The 18,223-nt window shown below is 43.0% G+C and overlaps 1 protein-coding gene across 2 annotated transcripts in view; it reads left to right on the top strand.

Annotated features, from left to right (window-relative positions):
• Positions 1–16,029, top strand: part of MBOAT1 (membrane bound O-acyltransferase domain containing 1) — a 111,031-nt gene extending 95,002 nt beyond the window's left edge. For both annotated transcript variants that reach the window (XM_005898233.3, XM_070361426.1), the window contains exons 10-13: positions 134–198; positions 2,171–2,303; positions 4,960–5,111; positions 14,680–16,029. In XM_005898233.3, coding sequence (XP_005898295.1) covers positions 134–198; positions 2,171–2,303; positions 4,960–5,111; positions 14,680–14,803 — 474 coding nt within the window. In that variant the 3' untranslated portion in view covers positions 14,804–16,029. The remainder of the gene's footprint in view (positions 1–133; positions 199–2,170; positions 2,304–4,959; positions 5,112–14,679) is intronic.
• Positions 16,030–18,223: the final 2,194 nt, after the last annotated feature.

The raw sequence follows: 18,223 nt of genomic DNA, 5'->3' as shown, positions 1-18,223 counted from the left end.
CAGCTGAGCTGCCCGAGCCAGTTGTCACCGTGGAAATAGCACATCTAGTCTGTCGCCAGGGAAATTCTGGGGAGGACTTTCCATTTCTGGGGATATTTAAAGCTAATGATAGGTGTTATTTTCTCCTTTCTAGACTGCCACAAGTTTCAAAATGTACGTAGAAAACTGGAATATTCAGACAGCTACTTGGCTAAAGCGGTAAGGAAAACAAAAACGACCTTGTTACTCATGGCGCTGGGATATGTTTAGATGGGCAGCGTTAGGTGAACAGCCGTAGTCTGCTGGGTCATGTCAGCTGGCACTTTGGTTTGGTATTAACATCTATGCTGTGTCAACGAAAAAGTAGGAAGAATTTGAGAAGGTCACAATGTAGTATATTAATTTTTTTTTGTAGTATATTAATTTCACTGTACCAAATACTTGCTAATGCCATTCCTGTGTACCAGCAATCCTCGTACCAATCCCAGGAAGTGATGGTACTTATCTCCATTTTACAGATGAGGAAAGTGAGGCACAGAGGGCTGTGTCACTTGCCAGTCACACAGCTAAGGAGTAATAAATATGAGGCCAGTGCATCTCCAGAGCCAGGCTCTTAACCTCTGTGATGTGCTGCTGCCTACCTAGAGGACAGTCTATTGCTCAGGGGTCAAGGAGGGTCAATGTCAGCATCATGTCACGGAAGACTGCTGTTTATTTTATCTGTAGCATTGAAAACTTTGTGGTACCCCCCCACATGTTGATGCTTTTTAACTTTGTATTTTTGGTATTTCTCTGTCCTTTTGTTTTTCTACACATTCCAAAATTAGAAATATTACTTCTTATGGAACTAATGACATGCTATCCTCAAAGCAGCAGACTCTAGCTCATGAATATTCCTATTACATGAGTGCAGAGAGAGTATACAAATATTAAACTGTCAGTTCTACTGTTTTTGATAAGTAGCATTTTCCGTCTTGTTAAAACACTGGGGTCAAAGAAGAGACAAAGGATAACAGTTCTACCAAAGTAAACTCATGCAATTCATCTGAATATGTACGTTTTGAAAATTTGCCCTTAAGTTATTGCTTTTAATTTTCTGAATCAGTTTAGCATAAACCTCTATTTCTGCCTATTGAATGACCCCAATGTATTGAGAATCCTATAGTCTCCACTAGGAGCTTGTTCTACATAAACATTTTTTATGTGAACATATATATAAAAAGTGAAATATTTTTAAAAAATCACTTTAGAAAATGGAATGTTTCATTCATTCAAGAAGGTCCAGAGAGGTAAGAAACAAACACCCATGCAAAGTACCTCTCATTTCAAGAAGAAATATTTCACATGGAATTCCACGCTTGTTTCTTTCCTCAGATGCATTCCCTTTCTTCCCATAAAGAGACAGCCGTGACCCTTAGTTTGGTTTTAGCTTGGTTACTTTTGACTGTTGGGATTTATTTTCATCTGGGCTGTCTCATTTAGGAAGGCATGTAGTTGCTCCCCAGGGTACCACTGCCAATCTATAGACTGGATTTGGGAGGAAGTCCCCTGTCACTTCGTTTTAATGAACAACCAAGAAGCCAGAGATCTGCAGGGTTTTTACTGGCAGTTCCTGGATTCTCATAACGCCCTCGCTCTTTAAGGCAAATTCATGGGTTGGAATCCAGTGGACGCTGAGGACTGAAGAGGCCCTGTAACTGATGTGTTGATTTTGTGCTGGAGTCATGGCCAAGAGAGATGAGAAGGCTGCCGTGGTTTTGTTGTTGTTGTTGTTTTTTTAAGGTGGCATTGGGGCCAGTGCGGAAAGTAAATGAATTCCACTAAATGAGGACCCTTATCTGGTTCTAAATGTTTTAGAGCCAATGGCACTTTTCCAGTCTGGAAGATCCCCTAGAGAAGGAAATGGCAACCCACTCCAGTATTCTTTCCTGGGAAATCCCATGAATAAAGGAGCTTGGCGGGCTATAGTCCTTGGGAGTCACAAAAGAGTCGGACACGACTCTTAGTGTTTAAGAAAACTAGAGTTCAAGGCTGCTTGGACTACACTGCAAGTCCCTGACGAGGGTTAGGCAGGCATGCCATCAGTGGATCATCAAGTGATTTCTGCATGATTGGATCTAAAAAGATGCAGGTGTGGGTAAAAATTCCTGATATGTTTGACCTGTGGCTCATTGTACCTTCCTGTCTTCAGTGTGTGCTATGAGCGGGTTCCCTGGTACCCCACAGTGCTGACCTTCATCCTGTCTGCCTTATGGCACGGTGTCTACCCTGGGTACTACTTCACCTTCTTAACTGGAATCCTGGTCACTCTAGCAGCCAGAACGGTAAGCTTCCTCTGGTTATGGGGTCTTCTCGTTAGTAATCAGATGCCTGTGTGTGTGTTGTCTTTTAGGTCCCAGCAGGTTGGGGACCATGGTGGGAGTGATGTTTTGAGAAATCAGCAGATGTCTTCCCATTAGAGAAATATTTCAGTATATAGGAACTTATGGTCATAAAATGGTTAACTACTTCATTTTCATATTACTTACAGGGAGTGTTTGCAAAACAAAAGGGCTTTTAGGAACAATGTTTAGTACCTTAAGAGATGAAAATATTTTTAATCATTAATTACAGGTGACTATCGTTATTCATCCATGGAGATTCCATAAAACTTCATTTTGCTTATGTCCTTTTCATAATCTTTCACCTAAAAATAATTTGATCTCTGAGGAACTGTAAAAATTGCAGCCACAGGAACTGTTCTCTTAAAGATTTCTCTAACCTCTCGTGTTTGATCCAATTTAAGTTTGTGTAAAGTCCTTTGTGAATTTTATAAATTTAGTTCTCTAGGTTTTAGGAGTAGCCTTCAGTTTGTCCTAGACTGTTCCTGTGATTTGCTGGCTGCAGAGCAAGAATAATAATAATTCTGCAGAGCAGAATTAAAAAATAAAATGTCCTCAAAAATGAAGTGAACATGTACAAAAGTAATTACAAGTCAGTGTATTCTGTCAAATACAGAGCTTTTAATGAGATTTGTTGAGCTGGTATTTTAGACGTGGGTTTAGGAGCCCCAACAAAGCTATTCACTCTCTTATTTTTTTTAAATATGTTTATGGAGTGCCTCCTTGCATGCCAAGTGCTGTGATGGGTATTGGAGGAAAAAATGGAGAACAGAAGGGATGTGGTCCCTACTCTGGTCTACTGGGAATAGAGACGTAACATCTAGTGTAAACGGGAAACATCTCATATAAATGGATAACATCTTCCTGTTCGTTCAGTGGAGAAAGTGGGTAGAGTAGGATTTCTTCCCATTTCTTTTAGCTGTTGACTCATTCTTGAATTCATCTGTTCGATGAATATTTCAGGAGCCCTTTTATGTGTTAGCAGGTGCTGGGCTACTGCAGTGAACAAAAGTTCTGCACCCATGCAGTTCTTATTAGCTTGGCCAAAAAGTTCACAACTTAAGCACTTGTAGAAAAATTTGTATGCACCTTTTTAGCTGACCCAATATTTTATTTATATAAATGTTTGTTGTGTGAACAAGATGGATAATTGATCATTCTGATTAGCACAGTTTAAAGTTTCATAGCAACCCAGTTCAGTAGTGTTGCCTGGGAAATCCCATGCAACAGAGGAGCTGGCTCGGCTACAGTCCATGGGGGTCGCAAAAGAGTTGGACATGACTTAGTGACTAAACAAGAACAATAAAAGTATATATTGTACATACTTGTGCAGTGAAAGCAAGCATTTTCTTTTTTCCCATTCATATACCAACTTGGGTCATAAAACTAAAAAACAGATGGAAAGACAAAGGCTAGAATTTTGTTTATACATTCAAAGTATTATTTCTAAAAACGTCTTTCATTCAGTTGATCTTAATTGGTATAAAAGCATTGACTTATTGGGCTGGCCCAAAAATTTGTTCGAGGTTTTCTGTAACATCTTTTTGGAAAAGCCCAAATGAACTTTTGGGCCAACCCAGTATATAAAGTCTGTCCGGTGACCTTGGAACGTTTTCCACAAATGAGTCAGATAAGTGATGGAGAGAGGGTTGATGGAACAGTGTTTCCATTCCCCTCCCTGGCAAAGGGAGAATGAACTCAAACAGTCATGAAGTGTCTCAGGCCCAGGAAGTTACTTAATAAAATCTCTTATGTGCTTCTCAGTACTGCCCATGGATGGACCTCCAGCCTCTGTCTAGAGGACCTTAGAGCCAAGGAAGAGTCCTTGCTGACCTGCCTTTAAACCAGCCATTGTTTCAACTCTGTCTTTGGTTCTGGCATCTGGAAATCGGGTGTCTTTCTGAAACCAAATCTGTGTCCAAAGACCTACAAATCCTTTGACACCCAGCATTTTTCATCTCAAAGAGTTCTGTTTCCTTGTCTGTAAAATGGGCATAATGATGCTTACATGATAGCCTTGTTGGGAGAATCAGAGATGATACCCATAAAGAATTTGCACAGACTTGGCATACCGTAAACACTCAATAAATGGTAGCTCTCATTATTACACTATTATATTTCACCGTTATTTAAAGGAAATAAGACACAGTGCAGAGACTTTTCTACAAGGATATACATCACAGAATTGTTTACAAAGTTTCCCATAATTAAAATTGTGTCAGATTAATATTGACATAGAAAAAAGTTCATGCTATGTTGCTAAATGAAAAAACAGGCTAACCATCTAGTGATGCCATTGGAAATGTAAACATGAATATGTATGAATAGAAAAGAGACTTGAAAGGGTTTTTCAACAATGCTTTTCTTGGGGAGATGTTAAAAAAAATCTGACTGCTTAGTTGTTCTTTAAACATTTTTCTACAGTGAATGGATGTGTACTTTTTAAAAATAACAAAACGATAATGGTAATTTTGGTTGAAAATAGAACTCAGATGGTTGGTAGTTTTTATCTCCTGTGTTCCTGAAGTATACTACATGCATGCATGGAATAAAAGTTTTTATTTTTTGCACCCCGCCCCCCAACTTCCTTGGCGAGCAGGTGAGGAAAAACTACAGACATTACTTCCTTTCTTCAAAAGCCCTCAAGGCGGTTTATGACATAGTCACCTGGGCTGTCACTCAGCTGGCCGTCTCTTACACGGTGGCCCCCTTCGTTATGTTGGCCGTGGAACCCACCATCAGCTTATATAAGTAAGTTTCGCTTGCTCACGATTGCTCTGCAGAAAACTTGTCTGGTAACCTCTGTGTTTGGCTTAGGAGCTGGTGAGCTGAATCAGCCAGTACTGAGTTTCTATGTGCGGTTTCAATGGGAAAATGTCTAGAGAAGGCTTTAGGAGGAAGTGTCTGTCCTGGAGATGCTAACAGACAGTAACGCAGATGGGGCAGAGTGCCCTTGAACCATTCCTAAAGTAAGTAAGGGATGCTTATGGTAGTGAATTCCGAAGGCATGTGTCTGGATTACAAGCTCAGAGGGTGAGTTCACTGCCCTTACCTGTTTTTCCTGGGGTTAGGCTCTTTTGGAGGCCTTGGGGCACCCCAGGAGGGACAGAAGCAGGCAGGAGCTGGATTCACCCCACAGACGAGGCCTTTCGGGAAAGGATGTCAGGCCCTTGTATTCAAACACCAGCCCTCCAGCTGAACCGCAAACCTCTTGATTACTTTTATTGTCTCACTCCTCTGTTGAATTAGCCATATTTCTCTACTCTCAGAGAAGTGGTTGTGTGACCTCTGGCAAGTTATTAACCTCTTTTACCTGTGTTTTGTCAACCGTAAAATGAAGGCAAGAATAGAATTCATCTCAGAACACCTTTGTCAGGATTGAATGAGGCAGACATGCAAAGGGCTCAGCCCAGTGTAGTCTGTACTCGATAAATACTGACTTGCATCGTTTACTGATTTGCAGGAACTTTTGTAGGTTAAGTTTGGGCCACAGCTACAGTCAGAAAAGTGGCTTGGGAATAAACATGCAAACGTGCCTTATTGTATATCAGAGACTGTACACACCAGTTAGGAATGACCAAAGATACTCTCACTGCTCAGTCCAGGTATCAGTGTCTAGATGTAGGATTCTTTTTTTTCAGGTTGAAGTCTGTTTCTGTAATTCCAGTTAGGTCGTAGGCGTTATGTCCAGATAGCATGGAAGTTAAACTGGTTTATATACAGACTTTTCTAGACAAGGGATGCAGGAATAGTGGGAAAAGAATTATAATCTTCAGCCAAAAAACCCTCAGTTCAGCTGCTACAGAGGTAGGAGCCATGAGCTGTCCCACCTGCGCTCGGCTTCCTCTTTCCAGAGGTGCCCCCCCTCCAAGCCTGCACCATCTCAGTTTTACCTCCTGTGCCCACTCCCTCCGAGCAGCCCCACTTGCTCACAGCTCTGTTTTCTTTTCCCTTATCTGAGTACTTCCCTGGTGGGTGTCTGCCTGCAGTGCGGAAGACCTGGGTTGGGAAGATCCCCTGGAGAAGGAAATGGCAACCCCCTCCAGTATTCTTGCCTGGAGAATCCCATGGATGGAGGAGCCTGGTGGGCTACAGTCCACGGGGTTGCAAAGAGTTGGACACGACTGAGCGACTTCACTTTCACTTTATCTGAGTGCCCTCCAGCCAGCATTTGCCCTTTATCATCTTGTACATTTTAACACTCTCTGAAGCAGCCTTTAGGCCCAGTCCAGCTATCCTCCTGGGCTGTCCAAGTTTTGGGCTTGGGTGCTAATTGTCTTTGTTAGTGCTCAGGTTACATAAACTCTCATAAGTTTTGAGGTGTCTGCTTCTAACTGGTAACCCTGGGCTCTTTCCCCCATTTTCTTTGGAGAGAGGAAAGAGGAGAGAGCTGCTAGTGAGGAGATGACCTTTTATAAAGAAGTGGAACTGTGAGATAAACAAGGAATTATGTTAAACAGGTTATTTTTTTTTAAACAGGCATCAAGACACATTGATTTGCATTCCGAAGTCAGATGCCTGGGGCTGAGGGTTCCCCCAGTGTTTGGAAAATCTAAGCTACTATGCAGATAAAGAAACAGGAACTGGGGAGAGGCGAAACATACCCACCCCAGCCCTGGCATTTTAAGCGTATGATGTTGCTAGATGCAATATTTTTTTCCCAGGAATATGTGTGTCATATTATAGCAGAAGTGCCTGTATTTAACTCAATATCATTTAATCGATCCCTGGGTCGTAACGATGCTCTGGTGAAGGGCATGGCAACTCACTTCAGTATTTTTGCCTGGAGAACCCCATGGACCGAAGAGCCTGGCAGGCTGCAGTCCATAGGGTTGCACAGACACAACTGAAGCGACTTAGCACAGAACGGCGTGCTAGGCACTGCTCTAGAAGCTGGGACTGGGATGGTGAACAAAAGAGCGAGCTCATTCCTACTTCCGTGGAGGAGATCGCTTGATAGAAGTGATAGGAAATAATTGACAGATTTATAAATATCCACGAAGATCAGACCCTTGAGTGAATGGTCTGGAGATTTTGTACCATGTAACATGTACATGGTGCGTGTAACAGGAATCTGACTCTTGAGAGAAAGCAGCGTTGAGCTTTCTTTCCTGGAGGCTGCACCAGGGGAGTGTGAAGCAGGTATAGTGTGTAGGGATGCTGAGCGGGGCAGATGGAGCACTGTGGGCTGTGCTGCAAACCCTGGGAGCAGCACAGAGAAGCTCCATTGTAATAGGAAGAAGCCCTGAGAAACACGAGTGTGGGAAGACTGTAGAACCAAAGTAGAGCAGTGAGCTGAGGAGAGAATGGTAGGTATCACTATCCCTGTTTATTATTTATGGCCATGGAGGCTCAGAGAGGGTGAGTAATTTAACAGGTGTCACACAGCAAAACCCAAGTTTCACTTGCAAAGTTTTTTTTTTTTTTTTAAACAGCAAGAGGAGGAGTGCAGTCACTAAAAATTTCTGTAGGAGAAAATACTTTGGAAGAATGTTATCACTTGGGAGTCACACACAAGTGGTGATTTGTTTGTGATCACATGCATTTAACCAACTAAGCATGCCAAATTCTATTTGTAGGCAGGAGCTTTAGGGAAAGAAATCATTATCAGGCCAGATCACTCTCAGGAGATTTCCATTTCTTTTTAAAAACAACCTACTTTACTTAAAACGCACACAAACCTTTGTTTAGAGTGAAATTGACATTTCTGTCACTTTTGTCAGTTTCAAGTAATTCAGCCTAAGTGGTACGGTGTTTTCCTCCTTGCTTATGTATACCATCTAAATTCCCTACCTAGGTCAGCTCTGTCCAGTAGAAGTTTCTACAGAGACTGAAATGCCATCCAGTAGGGTGGCCACCGAGCTTTTGAAATGTGTCCAATGTTCTTGCCTGGAGAATCCCAGGGACGGGGGAGCCTGGTGGGCTGCCGTCCATGGCGTCGCACAGAGTTGGACACGACTGAAGCAACTTAGCAGCAGCAGTGTGACTGAGAAACAGTTTTCGACTTAAAATTCAAAGTAATTAAAATTAGATTAACAGCTGCATAGCTGTTGCCAATGGCTATTATAGATTGTCTCTCAAAAGTGTTTTCAGAATCTTTTTAAAACAATTCTTTTTCAGAAACTTGTAGGAGACTCTCTGAATCTGGCAGAAGAAATTAATGGAGATGGGCCTGGCCAGATCTGTTCCTCTCTGGGGGGTAATTTCAGTAGCTGGAGATGACTGGCAGTTGTATGCAAATCTATTTCTCAGGATACCCTTCCTTGATTGACATTTAAGTGTCAGACGGGCTTTGTTTTTCTGTCTCGTCACTTTTCAATCTGTAGCGACTGAAAATCCTGCTTTAGTCTAATTTTTTCCCTTGTAGTTGTAAGTGAGCCCCAAGTGAACATTTGACTGTGTTATGAAAGAACTTGTGTCTCCACAAACATGACCGAGTGGAAGGATTTGCACTCACTTCCCCTCAGGAAATCACCAAACTCACAACCAAGTACTGAACAGCCATCGACCGAAGAGACTGGAATCTACCCCACATGATATATTCAAAGACAAAGAAGCAGCCACACGAGACGGTAGGAGGGGTGCTTTCACAACACAGTCAAATCCCATGTCCACCAGGTGGGCAGCCCATAGGCTGCAAGGTAATTATATCACAGAGGTTCCCTCACAAGATGGAGTGCTGAGCCCCACATCACGCTCCCCAGCATGAAGGTCCAGCCCTGCGAGGAGGGACCCCCAGAGCATTTGGCCTTGAAGGTCAGTGGGACTGAGTACAGGACTGGAGCTCCACGGGACTGGGGGAGACAGAGTCCACTCTTGGAGGGCACAGACAAGGTTTTGTGCCCCTGGGAGCCAACCCAGAGTAGTAAACTCCATAGGAGCTGGGACTGGACCTCCTGTGGGTCCTAGAGGCTCTCCTGTGGCGACAGGGGTTGGCTGCGGCTCACTGGGCTGGGGGAAGGGTAAGGACAGTGGCGGCAGAAGCCCCCAGAGAATACTGACCTCTCCCAGAGGTCGCCATTTTGGCATCAAGACCTGGCTGTAACCAACGACCTACAGCTCCAGTGCTGGAATGCCTCAGACAGAACAGTCAGCAGGCCACGAACACCGCCCCACCCGTCAGCAGCCACACTGAGGTCACCTGGTCCTTATGTTAGGCTCTCAGTTGTCCGACTCTTTCCAAGTCCATGGACTGTAGCCCGCCAAGGTTATAGACTCCTCTGTCCATGGGATTCTCCAGGCAAGAATACTGGAGTGGGTTGCCATTCTCTTCTCCAGGGGATCTTCATGACCCAGGGATGGAACCCCAGTCTCCTGAACTGCAGGCAGATTCTTTACCGTCTGAGCCACCAGGGAAGTCTCAGCCACACAACCACCTCTAAACACACCCCTTGACACAATCCTAACCAATGCCAGACCACTTTACCTGCCTCCTGAGAACCTGTATGCAGGTAATGAAGCAACAGTTAGAACCAAACATGGAAAAATGGACTGGTTCCCAACTGGGAAAGGAGCATGTCAAGATGTATATTGTCACCTGCTTATTTAACTTATATGCAGAGTACATCATGAGAAACGCTGGGCTGGATGAAGCACATACTGGAATCAAGACTGCTGGGAGAAATATCAATAACCTCAGATATGCAGAAAGCACCACCCTTATGGCAGAAAGTGAAGAGGAACTAAAGAGCCTCTTGATGAAAGTGAAAGAGGAGACTGAAAAAGCTGGCTTAAAACTCGACATTCAAAAAATGAATGTGACTTCATGGAAAACAGATGGGGAAACAATGGAAACAGTGACAGACTTTATTTCTTCGGCTCCAAAATCACTGCAGGTGGTGACTGCAGCCATGAAATTAAAAGATACTTGCTCTTTGGAAGAAAAGCTATGACTAACCTAGACAGCATATTAAAAAGCAGAGACATCACTTTGCCAACAAAGGTCCATGTAGTCAAAGCTATGGTTTTTCCAGTAGTCATGTATGGATGTGAGAGTTGGACTGTGAAGAAGGCTGAGCACTGAAGAACTGATGCTTTTGAACTGTGCTGTTGGAGAAGACTCTTGAGAGTCCCTTGGGCTGCAAGGAGATCCAACCAGTCCATCCTAGAGGAAATCAGTCCTGAATATTCTTTGGAAGGACTGAGGTTGAAGCTGAAGCTCCAATACTTTGGCCACCTGATGCGAAGAACTGACTCATTGGGAAAGACCCTGACGCTGGCAGAGATTGAAGGCAGGAAGAGAAGGGGACGACAGAGGATGCCATCCAATGATGAGTCGAATGGTATCACTGACTCGATGGACATGAGTTTGAGCAAGCCCTGGGAGTTAGTGATGGACACGGAAGCCTGGTGTGCTGCAGTCCATGGGGTCGCAGAGTCGAACACAACTGAACTGACAAGATCCTGACCACCAGAATGACAAGACCCAGCTCCACCCAAAAGGAAACCTGCACGAACCTCAGGACCAACGTCAGCCACTAGAGGGCAGACATGAGAAGAGAAGCTATGATCCTCAGGCCTAAAGCAAAGAAAGATGACAGACAAAATTCAGTTAGTAGAAGGAAAGAAATGAGATCAGAGCAGAAATAGAGATGAATAATGGAAAAAAACTAAAAGCTTTTTCTTTAAGAATGTAAACAAGATTGATGAATGTTAGCCAGACTCATCAAGAATAAAAGGGAGAGAACTCAAATCAATAAAATCAGGAATGAAAAAGGAGAAGTTAAACTGACACTACAGAAATATAAAGGATCTTAAAAGACTACTACAAACAACTGATGCTGCTAAGTTGCTTCAGTCGTGCCCGACTCTGTGCGACCCCAGAGACGGCAGCCCACCAGGCTCCCCTGTCCCCGGGATTCTCCAGGCAAGAACACTGGAGTGGGTTGCCATTTCCTTCTCCAATGCATGAAAGTGAAAAGGGAAAGTGAAGTCGCTCAGTCGTGTCCAACTCTTAGCGACCCCATGGACTGCAGCCTACCAGGCTCCTCCATCCATGGGATTTTCCAGGCAAGAGTACTGGAGTGGGGTACATTGCCTTCTCCACACAAACAACTATATGCCAATAAAATGGACAACCTAGAAGAAATGGCTAAATTCTTAGAAAGGTGCAACCTTCCAAGACTGAACCAGGAGAAAAGAAAACAAACCTGTTCAATTTCAAGTACTGAAATTGAAACAGTGATTAAAAATCTTCCAACAAATAAAAGTTCAAGACCAGATGACTTCACAGGCAAATTCTGTCAAACATTTAGAGAGGAGTTGACAACAATCCTTCTGAAACTCTTCCCAAAAAATTGCAGAGGAAGGAACCCTAATGTGTGTTGCAGCACTGTTTACAGTAGCCAAGATATGGAAGCAACACAAACGTCCATCAACAGATGAATGGATAAAGAAGATGTGGTCCATACACACACACACACACACACACAGGGTTCCCTGGAGGAGGGCATGGCAACCCACTCCAGTGTTTGTGCCTGGAGAATCACCATGGACAGAGGAGCCTGGTGGACTATAGTCCATGGGGTTGCAAAGAGTCAGACATAATGAGCAACTAAGTACATTACTCACCCATAAAAAGAATGGAATAATGCCATTTGCAGCAACATGGACGGACCTAGAGATCGTCATACTAAGTGAAATAAGCCAGACAAAGGCAAATACCATATCCCCCACATGTGGAATCTGATTTTTAAAAAATGATACAAATGAACTTATGGACTTATTATGAAGTCGAAACAGACTTACAGATATTGAAAACAAACTTATGGTTACCAAAGGGGTAATGTGGGGGTATGGAGGCTAAATCAGGGGCTTGGGGTTAATGAACACATACTACTATATATAAGATAGGTAACCAACAAGGACCTACTATATGGCCCAAGGAACTCTACTCAATATTCTGTGATAATCTATATAAGGACAGAATAAGAATGAATATATGTATAACTGAATCACTTTTTCACACATTTGAAACTAACACATTGTAAATCAACTATAATCCAATAAAAAAAAAAAGAATGAAGTTGTCTTACTTCAGGCTTCTATGACTAAATACTATAGACTAGGTGACTTAAAACAACAGACTTTTTTTTTCCTTTACAGTGGCGGAAGTTGGGAAGGTCAAGATCAAGGTGCCAGCAGATTTGGTTTCCAATGAGAGCTCTTTCTGGCTTGCAGAAGTCTTCCTTCTTGCTGTGTCCTCACATAGCAGAGAGAGAGACTGATGGAGACAGGGACAGCGAAAAAGATGGGTTGAGGGACAGTGAGAAGGATACAGAGACAGCTCACACTCTATTTCCCGTTATTTTCTAATAAACACACTAATCATGGGGACCCCGCCCTCATGGCCTCTTCTAAAACAAATCACCTCCCTAAGGCTACTTCTTCCAATACCATCACATTGGAAGTTGGGGTTTCAACATATGTATTCAAGGAGGACAGAAATATTTAGTCTAGGAGCAGAACCCTTCTCTGAAATCATTTTCAAAAGCAAAATCTAAGTTGTCTTAACTAGATAATGCTTACTAAATTCAGTGTATAAGAATGTTAGAGTTTGTGTAGGAGTTTCTGTAGATAGCAAGCTCCTTGAGAGGAGGACTGTGCCCTATTCATCTGTATATCTGGACACCTAGTTCAGTGCCAGAACACTATACAAATGTTAACTGAGTTCTTCCATAATAAAAAAGATGAAGGGTTCTTTAACACTGGAGAGAGGTATGGAATGTCAGAATAGGTTACTAAACCTTCCTGGGAGGTTGCAAAGGAAATTTTAACCCCTTGACTTCCAGAATAATAATATTGTAATCTAACATAACGCCTTCAGGGTAGATTTGACCACATGTAAATGATTCAGGCAAAAGGTAAAAACAAAGTCTGTTTTAGGAGAGCAGACTTTGAAAGCTGGAATGGCCTATGCCTCAGATGTGCCTCAGAGAAGGCAATGGCACCCCACTCCAGTGTTCTTGCCTGGAGAATCCCAGGGATGGGGGAGCCTGGTGGCTGCCGTCTATGGGGTCACACAGAGTCGGACACGACTGAAGTGACTTAGCAGTAGCAGCAGATGTGCCTGTGAGATGTGAGAATCCCAGTTTATACTTGCAGAGCCAGTGTTTCCTTGTTGAACCGTTTTTCACTCTCAATAATGTCCTGATTTAAATAGTAAGTCAGATGACCACTCACCTGTGGCTGTTCACCCCTCTGCTGGCCAGATTGCTACTATTCTGTCTGTACTGGTCTTTTCCATTCCCAGAAGAAGGGGTGGAGTCTGTGTGTTTTTATAGATCCCAGTTTAATCCTTCCTACATTCTAGGTGGGCTTCCCCAGTAGATCAGTGGTAAAGAATCCCCTGTGATGCAGGAGATGCGGGTTTGATCCCTGGGTCGGGAAGATCCCCTGGAGGAGGAAATGGCAACCCACTCCAGTATTCTTGCCTGAAAAATTCCATGGACAGAGGAGCCTGGTGGGCTACAGTCCATGGGGTCGCAAAGATGACTGAGCAGCAGAGCGCACACACACACTACATACTTATTGAAAGAAGAAAAGGTATGCTTGCTTCTGCTGGAGCTCTTGACTGTTCTGTTGACCCGACCTTATTATCACAGAAGCTGGGAGATGAGATGTAAATCAGTTGTGGGTCTCCTGCCCCTTAACATTATTTTCTTCTGCTCTTCAGAAAGCCTTGGAGAAACGGAAAGTTCAGTTTTTCCAAATGGATATACAGCAATCATATAAAAGCTGTTCCTGATTACTTCATTCATTGATGTGTACAGATTTATTGAACATCCGCACTGTGCCCAGTCCCACACTTAGGCTGTGAGTCCACAGACCTCAAAAGCAAAACGTGTTCTAGTTTGGATGAAAATTATTGAGTCATGGGGTAGGCTTTTGAAATCTGGACTCTTTGGGCTCATAATGTCTACAAGAACCCCTGACACTTAGTGGAGCACATTGGCTAAAGTGTCAGTTGCCTTTGTGTTAGGGGAGCATAGGGTAGGGCTTGAATTTGCATTCCATGCATCCTTATACTTTTAATATGGTGAGTTTCTAGCTGTGGGGTTAATGCTCTTGATCTGCTTATAACATCAGTGGGATATTACCACGTGTCTGTCTGCAGACGGGCTAGTTCGTTTGCTCTGCCCAGCTCTGAGGTTTTGGTCCATCTTTGGCCTGCTCAGCCACTGTAGGGAGTTATCTGTGGAGTAGATCAAGGCAAGCCTGAGGGCGGTTAGGTCTGCCAGCGCCAAAGGAGGATGTAATTGCTTCATGTGACATTTCCCTTGTATATCCTCATTTGAAATACGTGTATGTTTCTTCCTAGGTCTATGTACTTTTACTTACACATCATCAGTCTCCTGATCATTCTATTCCTGCCAATCAAACCACAAGCTCATAATCAAAGGTGGCCTCAGACTCTGAACTCTGTTAATAAAAAAATGGATTGATACCTCCACCAAAAAAAAAAAAAAAACACTGAACACTTAAGACTGCAAATCATTGGACAGACAAGATAAAGACTCCAGAGTTCTCCAGTGACTTAGAGGCGATGTTTACATGCATTTTTTTCTTGTTTTTGTTTTTTAAGTGCAGGGAGTATTTTTATAAAGCCTTTTTGTACCATTAAATCAGCCATGCCCAGTTGATTTCATATTTTATAGGACATTTTAGTGGCATGGAGGTATGTGGAGAAAGTGCCAGAACTTGCAGAGACAATGCATTCTGGGCATCTGGGTCTTTGTTTTTCTGGCATGATCTCCAGCCCCTGAAATCTGAATATTGGGAACCTGAGTGTCTGCTCCCAAAGTGAGAAGGGGAAGCTGAGATGACTTGTCTTCCAGAATACACCCAAGATGGCTGTGCCTTGGGAAGCCCCCAGTCCTTTGACTTGTGACATTACTGTTCTCAAACACATTAACTACACTCAGAAGACTTCCGGGGAGGAACCGTGTGAAGGGAGGTCTGCAGAATACTGAAAACTCGATGTGCCAAGATCACCAACGTGAACGGACACCTGTATGGACTTGAAGTCAGGCATGTGCCCTGAAGGCGGCTGTGTTTTCTTCCCCCGCCCCCGAGGGATGTAACCTTCTTCTGCAATGAGCCAAGATTGAAAATCAGAAAGTCTCCTGTCCAGGTACAAAGAGGTCTCAGAGGGGTTACAGTTCCCCATTGCACAAGTACATGCCTTCCACTTACCCACACATGGTCCTGAGAAAACACCCAAATTTCACACTATGAAGGCAGGAGGATACCTTTTTATAATTTTTTAAAAAATAAAGTTACATTGAAGTTTGGGAAGAAAAGGTAGACATTTCTCTCCTCTTCCCTCACATCTTGGGAGTGTTCATGATCATGGCCATGGTGTTCACTTGGGCTGGTTTCCATTTTTCAGTTTCAAAGCTGATTAAATTTGACATTGTTTGAGTTGAATCATCCTGCCTGAAAGCAGATTTAAAATGGTTTTCTTTTCTTTCCTGTCTTTGTCATGAATGTGCTATGGCTCCTTTGGGAAACTTCTGCTAGGTGATATTCTATGTGGGAGAAGGAAATGTGGTATTAAATGTTATGGAAAATAATAATAATGATAAAACATGCTGTGATGTATTTTCAATCAAAACCCTTGGGAGGAGAGAATTTGTTCAAATAAAATGGTAAAAAGTTTCTTACTAAATGAATATTGTATTTCTATATAAAGGAAATATTTCTGAAAAACATTGTGTATTGTGTCAGTAGCATCTTGCCATTCTGAAGCATGTGTGTGCATTTTGCATGTGTGTGTGTGTGAACAAATGTGTACAAACTTAAAGGTCTTACTTGCTTAAAATTTGAGCATGATGTGCTCCATCTATACTTTATGTCAAGTGCTTGGGTGGTTTTGGTTTTTGGTTGGATTTCTGATCTTCATCCCCCTAAGTGCAGATAGGATTAACTTCCTGTTATAGATGAGCAAACAGTCAGGAAGATGGTTGCTACCTGCCCCATAGTCACAGACGTCATGGTTGAGCTACGATTGGAATTCACGGTGGTCCCAGGAAGGGTGCTGGCCATGGGATCTTTCCATGCTGGTGCTTCTCTTTGGACAATGAAATGTGAAATGATGTTCTTGTTCCTTAAAGAGTCCAGGGTGGCCCTGTGCTGCTCAGAGCCTAAGCTCTAGTCCTGATGTGAGACAGTGGAAGTTAAGAAGTAGCACATTTGGGCCAGGGTAGGAAGCTCACGCCAATTTAACCAGCTAACTTCTGGGACTTCCCTGGTGGCTCAGATGATAAAGAATCTGCCTGCAATGCAGGAGATCTGTTTTTGATCCCTGGATCAGCAAGATCCCCTGGCAAAGGGAATGGCAACCCACTCCAGTATTCTTGCCTGGAGAATCCCATGCACAGAGGAACCTGGTGGGCTACAGTCCATGGGGTCGCAGAGTCGGACACGACTGAGTGACTAAACACTTCTTTCAATCTTCTAGCAACGCTTCTTAGTGTCCTGAAAGGAATCTTAGTGGATGCAGGGGAAAAAGGTAGGTGCCTAACATCTGTCAGAGTCTGCCTCCAACAGGAATATTTTGAGGTACAAGACCAAAATGCATAATCTTGTACACTAGCAAAAATGGTATATATCACCATTGGCATGGAGTGTGTGGAATAATCCATCTTACAATGAAATCCTTGAACTTGCAATGTGATTTATGTCTAGGTTTCACTGTATTTTAAGTGTCTTCATTTCTGAGAGAAGAACTTTGGTGGGGAGAGGAGAGTTTATCATCTCTCTGCTTTGCAGGGACTCTGCCAACCCCTGAGTCCTAGGCAAGTGGGGACCACTGGTCCCCTAAGTGACCCACCCAGAATCAACTATTCATTATAGAATAAAGTCAAGACTATGGACTGGGCTTATAGATTGTCTGTGTCAGACAGTGCTAGATCCTGGGACACGTTTTTGATACTACGAGGCTTTACTCAGTAATAAAAGGATAACACATTGAAGAGTGATTCATACCTACCCCCTCCCCCCCGGCCCCGAGAACATTTACCCATAGAAAAAAATTTCAATTTAGGACCCATATTTAGATAGAAGATGAGGACTGTTTCTATCACCGTAGAGTTCCTAGTTTTTAGGTATGACCTAAATCAAACCCTTTGTGATTATACAGTGGAAGTGACAAATAGATTCAAGGGATTAGATCTGATCAAGTGCCTGAAGAACTATGGAAAACCATCTTCAAGAAAAAGAAGTGCAACAAGGCAAAATGGTTGTCTGAGGAGGCCTTACAAATAGCTGAGAAAAAGAAGATAAGCGAAAGGCAAAGGAGAAAGAAGAAAGCCTTCTTAAATGAACAATGCAAAGAAAGAAGAAAACAACAGAACTGGAAAGACTAGAGATCTCTTCAAGAAAATCAGATACCAAGGAAACATTTCATGCAAAGATGGGCACAATAAAGGACAGAAATGGTATGGACCTAACACAAGCAGAAGATATTAAGAAGAGGTGGGAAGAATACACAGAAGAACTGTACAAAAAAGATCTTCATGACCCAGATAACTACAATGCTGTGACCACTCACCTAGAGCCAGGACATGCTGGAGTGTGAAGTCAAGTGGACCTTAGGAAGCGTCACTACGAACAAAGCTAGTGGAGGTGATGGAATTCCAGTTCAGCTATTTCAAATCCTGAAAGATGATGCTGTGAAAGTGCTGCACTCAATATGCCAGCAAATTTGGAAAACTCAGCAGTGGTCACAGGACTAGAAAAGGCCATTTTTCATTCCAATCCCAAAGAAGGGCAATGCCAAAGAATGTTCAAACTACCGCACGATTGTGCTCATTTCACATGCTAGCAAGATAATGCTCAAAATCCTTAAAGCTAGGCTTCAT

The sequence above is a fragment of the Bos mutus genome, chromosome 23 (genome assembly GCF_027580195.1).
Source record: "Bos mutus isolate GX-2022 chromosome 23, NWIPB_WYAK_1.1, whole genome shotgun sequence".
Taxonomy (NCBI): domain Eukaryota; kingdom Metazoa; phylum Chordata; class Mammalia; order Artiodactyla; family Bovidae; genus Bos; species Bos mutus.
The sequence above is the reverse complement of the archived record's forward strand: the minus strand, read 5'-3'. Positions and strand labels throughout refer to the sequence as shown.